Below are 7,622 nucleotides of genomic sequence, written 5' to 3'. Positions count from 1 at the left end.
AGGTAGGGAAAACCATCGGTAGATAGTGTTCTACACATCAAATACAGAACAACGCTGTGAATAAAGGGGCACAGGCAAGGACAATAAAACAAATATTACCAATTAATGCAACATCAAATATCATGCGTGAAGGACGCATTAAAAAAATTTCAGAAATGGAAATAGTAAAAATAGTTCACTGACAGAAAGAAGTGTCCTCAAGTCAAATTTAAAATCAGAAGTTTCTGGCCAAGAAACCTTGTGAACTATGTGTGAAATTCATACAGCAAGACATGCAGGTTAACTTTTACACAAAGATGCAATGTAGAAGAGAATACAAACCGCACCTAGCACAAGAATTGCTTTTATTAAAAAACAAAAAACAAAACCCAAAAAAAAAAAAAAAAAAAAAAAAAAAAAAAAAACCAAAAAAAACCCCCCCAAAAAAAAAAAAAAAACACACACAAAAACCACTGTTGTTCAAGTGCAGGTTGTCCCTTGTTTTAGGCTTTCTAGTTTACCAACTAGCATACAGATGTGCTATAATTTTGATGATTTGCCAAACAAGGTGCCACCAACACCTGCCATTTTTACATTTCTCTCCTTTTGGTACTCCCAAAAGGCACCCATTTGGCACCACCATTCTACCTGCTCTCATAGCAATCTTAATGCTTCTATTACAAATCTCTGCAGAAAAGTTCATTCAACATCTGCTTCTGAAGTGTCCTCCCAACTCATCTTCAGTTTTGGGGTCTTTTTAGTTTGTCTATTGTTCTCCCCATCCCACACCACCTTAAACCACACAAAAACAGGGAAACACAAACTGAATCATTCTCTGTAATAACATTTGGAAACTTCAACATGGATATGAATGAAGTATTCATGGAAATGTAGATGTGTGAAAGCATCAAAAAATAACAGCAGAAGAAGGGATATGAGAATGGCATATGTTGACAGCATGCAAATTAAGTCATCAGTATCACAGCATGTCTCTGTTCTGTTTTATTGATCTGGGTACGTTGAGAATCAAAAAATACACCCAGAAAAAAAAAAAAACACAACGATAGAGCAAATCAGCAATAATGCCTTACAACTCACAAAAAGCAAGACACAAGCATTCCTTATCCTATGTGTCACCACAAATAATCCTGGACAGAGACGTTTTCATCCTTGTGAAAACACGTGAATTCTGAGAAAAGAGCAGTGAGGGGGATCCCTTTTGTTCAAAATAGCCATCTCAGCGAGCTTTGCTACAGTCATTGCAACACTGTCAAGTAGACAACCCAAAAAGTAACTTTGTGATCTTTCCCAGTACTGACTGTCCTACCAAATCCTGTTTCTATATTTTTTCATCAAGGCACCATAAACACAGTTCACGCCTTTTACCTGTTCTATCCGTACAGCCATGCTATATACTGCATTACACTACCACCTTAGCATGTCAGCGGAGCAGAGCCCTAAGCCTCTGAGATGCCTAAGCCCTAATAAAAACACTGAGGCCCATCCTTCTACCGGAGTCATGTCCTTATCAACAGAGCCTGGAACAATGAAAAAAAGACCAAATATCTCCCCTGACAATTGCTGAGAAAAGGCTACAACAAGAAGAGCTCAGGATCAAAGACACAAAAAAAAGCTTACCATTTTTCCCTTGAGAAAACACATTCTGTTCACCTTCCTATCAACATCATCACCCAACAATTCTCGCAGTCTTCGCCAAGCATAGCTCATGTTGTTTATTTCTTCAGAGCAGCGTAGTATCATTGTAACAAATCCCTAAAGAGTAAAAAATTGGGCATGCTCCGTTCAGTCAGCGGAATAAGCTTCAGCCCATCTATCAGACAGGAGAAGCCTGCTTATTCACAATTTATAAACTAAGTTTTCAAGTGGATACAGTTACAGGAGAGCAAGTAGATTTATAGACACTATATTCTTGCTTTTAACTAAATTAGTAGTTCCTAGTGGCTTAAATACAGTTCCCCTAAACAAAATCATAAGGAGACAACTGATTCTCTATTCAAACACCACAGAGGTGTACTGTGTTTTTCAGCTTCAAGATAAACATTAAGCCATACAGCCTTACCGCATCCGAGTTCAGGAGGGAACGCTGTTCAATGGAAGTAGCACCTGAAATATGGGCTAGAGCTGCAGCCAGAGCATTAACTGGTCCCTTTTCTTGTATTAGGAACCGAGCAGATTCTTTGAAATATTCAATAGCAGTTTGAGGAACAGAATCCAGACACCTAAGTAATTAAAGAAAAAAAAAAAAAACAAAAAAACAAAAAACCACCTTATACAATAGTATTTATAGTATTTACTAGGCTCTGGAATAGAAGAAAAACAGCACAGAATCACAGAATCACTAAGGTTGGACAGGACCTTCAAGATCATCAAGTCCAACCATTAATCCAGCGCCACCGTGTCGCCTAAACCATGTCCTGAAGCGCCACATCCACACGTTTTTTGAACACCAGTCCAAGACTTTAATAGTGATCAGTTCAGAGAGCTCAGAGACACAGCAATGGGCAATCCAAACAGCCCTTCAGAAAGAGCAAGATACAACAGGGCTTGAGTCACTGAACATACCTGATGGCATCTTTGCTGGAAGCCTTTATTATATCTGTTGCAGTAGGAACACCAACACGCTTGAATGTAATGCCCTGAAATTTAAAAAGCAAAATACAGATGAAAGTTGCGGACCATAAATAATTTAGTTCTAAAGAAACAGTATTGTACTCCAGTGAAACAAGCATTTAAATCTATTATTTTTCTTCCTTTTTTCATCTTTTAATTCCCAACTTTTGCTAGTGGAAATTACAAGGTTAAGCTTACAGGGAAATGGGTGACACTTAAAAACCTTTTATGTACCAAGTTTAAATGATCCAGTGACCTTAAACTGAAATAGAGACCACTTTGGCATATTCCAGGAAAAAAAAAAAAGTCCTACAAATTAATTTTAGTATGGTTTACTTGGATATAAGTACAAGTTACACAGCCTTTCTAAATATAAGCCTGAGTTTTCTGTGCTGAGACTAAATCATTTTACTCAATGTTTTACTCATTTATTTACACATAATTAAGTATTATGAATACTTAGTTGGCAAGAAAACAAACATGGAACAGTGGGCAAAGTGCAAAAATGGAAGTAATGGTTCTCGGTAAAGCTATACATACAGAAATCACTAATCAGACAATAATTCAGGGTGAACACTAAACTGAAATCCTGCTGGCTTTTTTCTCATTTCCACAGGTACAATCTTAGTGACACTTGCTGAAAAAGCATGGACATGATAATCTGCAGTGCTCTCGCTGCTCCACAGTAACTGACTGGGTACCCGAACTCTGCAAGGTAACTGAACCTCAACTGGATGATTTATAGCATTATTCTGTAATTGGACTACTGAACAAAACATGAAGATTTTACACGCTACCCTAACACATTACATTTGAGTGCTCGTGATTAGAAGAAAACTCTACTTTACCGCTTTTTGTTCCACGTATCTTAACTGATGTTCTTCCTTTCGCTGATAAAAACAGATACAGATCCCGGTCCGTCCAGCTCGCCCTGTACGTCCAGAACGATGGATATAGGACTCCACATCCTTTACAAAATAAATAGCCTTATGACTTATCTAATTTATAGTAACTTAATCAATTCATTGCATTCATGTAACATAGAAGAAGCTATTACAGTTAAGCCTGAACAACACAAAATAACTGCATCAGAGAATTAAATTAAAATCCATTGTTTCACTAAAGTCAAGTGAATAAGCTTTTCCACAGCCCTCTAAAAATCACAGTTCGAAAGCCAGAACCATGAGCACGGGTCAACTAAGTTTTGTTTTGGCATCACCACAGAGAACATGAGAAAGCATTTTGAGTGTGTGTACCTCTAGAACAGTCCCACTCACTCTCTTGCATATCAACTTGAGCACAGTTACTGAGATATTAATAGCAAATTCACTGAAAAATTATCTTGTTTCTTTTAAACCCTCTTAACTCAGCCAGTGTTCTCACTGTTGGGGTCCCCCCTCTTATATGTCCCAAATTAGTGAATCATTCTTGCAAGACAAACAGCCGCCTTCACTTCCCACTGCTTCCAGGCTGCAATCACCATACATGGCCTTGAAGGGAGAAGCTTTGAACAGCCTTAAAAGAAAGCATTTTAAGACAACCATCTTTAAACATACTAGGCAGTGATGCACTCTGAAAAAATCCTCTTAAGAAATTACTTCTATATATCAGGACATTTCTTACCCTTAAATGCAATGCTGATATACTCTGTGTGGTGAATACAATCACCTGATAGCATTTACTACTTGAAAACAAAACTATACAAGACATGCAACATAACTATCTCCTACCTTTGGTGGCGAACTTTGTACAACCAGGTCAACTTCAGGGATATCTAAACCACGGGCAGCTACGTTAGTGGCAACCAGAACTTTAAATGTACCGTTTCTAAAACCTTTCAGCGTGATCTCTCTTTGCTTCTGAGGAATGTCACCATGCAATGACTGGCAATCCTGAAAAACAGTATTATTGTAGGACTGTACCAAAATCCAAGACAGTGCTCCATTTTATGTGTCAGTTTTGGGTACAGCATCTTGTTATTGAATAGATAACATACGGCAAGACACAGAAGAACTGAATTACCAGAGTTTATATTTTAGGTGTCTTACAATATTTACTCAGTATTTCTTACTCATATACCTCAAAGACCTTTAACAAAGGTAGGAAAACAGAATTGCAACATGTGTCATCTCCACCTCTAATTACTGTGACCTGTGAAAACAACTATGCTCTAACTTGTCATCCACACCATCTATGCAAGGCTTAGCTGTTTCAAAATAGTCATCAGCAATTTTCTCAGGCCTTCTTAGTATTCATTTAGACATCTTTTCCAAAACAGTGTTGCTTCTTAATCCCTCTTAATATATTAATTTCCCCCACTACCAATTAAAGGACTAAAATATAAATAGTCCTAAAAAAAAAATTAACTACAGCTTCAAAGATTTTTTTTTAAAATCCAAACATTCTGAAAGTCCTGTATCTCAGCAATAACAAGTGTTTTAATCACTTTAAAACTTACTCAGCATAGGTCTGGTATCAACATAGAGCTGATACATGTCTGACAGGTTTTGTTACTTAATACAGATGATAACATACCTGTTTGATTGAAGCATTCAGAGCCAGTTCATTTGCCTCCTTTTTGGTCTCACAAAAGACAATGGTCCTCCCATGGCTACCACTGTAGACCTGAATGACATCTCCAATAACCGCAGCTCTCTGAGACCAGTGACACTCTATTGCCAAATGCTATGGAAAAGAATTCCAGTGTTTAGCTTACATAAAAACACAAGATTCTGTTTTAATACACTTGAAACTGTAAAAATCCAGAAATACTAAAGAGTTAATACAGTTTCCTGATTGGCAAAATATGCTAAATCATGTTCCTGGAACACATAAAATCCATAAGGCACTTATATCCACCATAATTAGTATAACATTAAGCAAAATAATTACAGTAAGAGGAAAAAAAAAGATGACAGTCTACAAATTGCTTTTTTAAAGCAAGGGGGAAAAAAAACAGGAGATGTTATACGATTTCTCTGGAGGACAGTCAAGGGATAGTCGCAGTTCTATCAACTTTATGTCAGAGAAAGTGAAACAAATAAATACAGTATCTTAAAAGTTTTTTTCAAGCACAAAATTAACATTCTTTCAATCCCACAGATACAATTATGTTGTGACCAACAACTTAACTGTTACTGTCAAAGTAACTGTTAAGCCATGCTTAAGCGGAAACAGTATCTTATTTTATCAAGGTAATTAATTCAGGTTTCTGGCATACATGTATTGTATTCCTTGCTATGTTATTTACCGCATAGCAAGCAAAGGCCTAGTGAGGTGAGATACCACTGGAAGTTTGAAAAAAAACCTGTACAAAGAATACAGAATTTGACTGTGCTGTCTGTGGTGATTTGAAAGAGCCATGTTGATGTTAATGTGTGCCTTTTGCTTCCTACTTGCACAAAATCAGATACTGCTTTTCTCTGAAAACCAACAAAACTGCTAACTGAATCCTCGCTCTACCTGAGATGTCTATAAGGCTGCTGGATGCTGTGAGGAGACAGATCCTAAACCTAGAAACAGTCTGAGTAGCTGTAATGTTTTGAGAATTATTTTTTAAGCATAAGGTACAACTTGCAACATAACCCTGGTAATGTACCTTAGGATGGGATGACTGTAGCGTAAAGGAAAAGGGAAAAGGCCTGAAAACATTCCACATTAGACAGATTACTCACTTCTACTGTTGTAGCAGCCTTTTGAGTTCTTTTTCCAATAAGGTCAATCTGTTCATATCTAGACTTCATGTATTTCTTAGCCACATCGTACACCCAATGTGGGCAAGTTGCAGAAAACAGTAGCGTCTGAGGATTGTCTTCAGAATCTTAAAACACAGAACAACATTTCACAAACTTCTTATGTTTCACCTTACAGATGTATACAAGTCAATTATACAAATTATTAAAAATATGAGGTCAACTGTCAGTATATAAAATAAAGAAGACAATTCTACTTTTTAAATGTATGAACTACTAATATCTGGAGAAAAAAATACTCTAGAAAGTCTACATATTCTCAGGATTAGGAAAAAAGTTACTATAACCAAAAATCCAGTCTATTTCCAAGTGGTGAAAAGGGTAAAAAGCTTCTAATTCATTTAACTGGACGAAGTCCAAGTACAACTTACAGATAGGTATCAAAGACAGTTATTTACAGGCCCCTAGGTACTGTATTTTAAGCTTTGCAAAGGTCCTATGAACAATTCCCACTTTTGCCACACTTCCTCATGTACCGCATTCACAGTACCTTTCCTACAATATATAGAATTCAGTCATTTCTAATCAAAGCCAACTTGCAACTTGCAAAAAAAGATACCTGAATTTTAGCAGGCTAAATTATCACTAATATTTCCTACTATTTGTTTAAATATCTAGATTACCCTTCTTGTATGCAACTCGTAAAATGTCTTCCACTTGTTCAGCAAATCCCATGTCCAGCATCTGGTCAACTTCATCAAGTACAACATGTTTCACCTTGGTAAGGTCCAGCTTGCCATTCTGAAGATGGTCTTTGATTCGACCAGGTGTCCCAACCAAAATGTCAATGCCACTTCTCATGAGATCAACTGATAAACAGGGAAGAGCAGAAGAGGCGTTAGCAGTGAACTAGGGAGCATTCTATACAATAGAAACACATAGTAGCTAAGTAATAATGAAACAAAGGCTTCTTAAACCATTCATAAGTACTCCCCTTACAAATGTGAGAACAAATGATAAATGGGAGGAGAAAACTTTGGGAGAAAAAAAACAAAAGTAGAAGTTCTACTGCTCTTCCTGAATGAAAAAAAAATTTCCCATCTCCCTTCCCTCTCCTCATGATTTAAATAAACTGGCAAAACAAAAAGCTGCTTTTAACATACTTTGGAAATAGTTAGCTCTTCCCAAATTGTCTACCTTAATTGGAAACTTAAAAAAACTTTTCTTTATTTGACTATCCAATTACTGAAATCACCTCCTTCCTTAAGTTCTGCAGGGAAAAAAAATTTATCCCTAATGTCTCAGGATACACTACAATGA

At 36.8% G+C, this 7,622-nt stretch overlaps 1 protein-coding gene across 1 annotated transcript in view; it reads right to left on the bottom strand.

Annotated features, from left to right (window-relative positions):
• LOC104627148 (nucleolar RNA helicase 2-like) overlaps positions 1 to 7,622 on the bottom strand; it is a gene marked incomplete at its 5' end in the record, with an annotated part of 13,863 nt that overhangs the window by 1,641 nt on the left and 4,600 nt on the right. The window contains 8 exons of the mRNA XM_010295265.1: positions 1,618 to 1,752; positions 2,060 to 2,219; positions 2,563 to 2,636; positions 3,459 to 3,578; positions 4,341 to 4,502; positions 5,146 to 5,295; positions 6,285 to 6,430; positions 6,986 to 7,171. Coding sequence (XP_010293567.1) covers positions 1,618 to 1,752; positions 2,060 to 2,219; positions 2,563 to 2,636; positions 3,459 to 3,578; positions 4,341 to 4,502; positions 5,146 to 5,295; positions 6,285 to 6,430; positions 6,986 to 7,171 — 1,133 coding nt within the window. The remainder of the gene's footprint in view (positions 1 to 1,617; positions 1,753 to 2,059; positions 2,220 to 2,562; positions 2,637 to 3,458; positions 3,579 to 4,340; positions 4,503 to 5,145; positions 5,296 to 6,284; positions 6,431 to 6,985; positions 7,172 to 7,622) is intronic.

The sequence above is a fragment of the Phaethon lepturus genome, unplaced genomic scaffold, assembly GCF_000687285.1.
Source record: "Phaethon lepturus isolate BGI_N335 unplaced genomic scaffold, ASM68728v1 scaffold16359, whole genome shotgun sequence".
Lineage (NCBI taxonomy): Eukaryota > Metazoa > Chordata > Aves > Phaethontiformes > Phaethontidae > Phaethon > Phaethon lepturus.
This window is presented reverse-complemented; position numbering and strand designations above follow the sequence as displayed.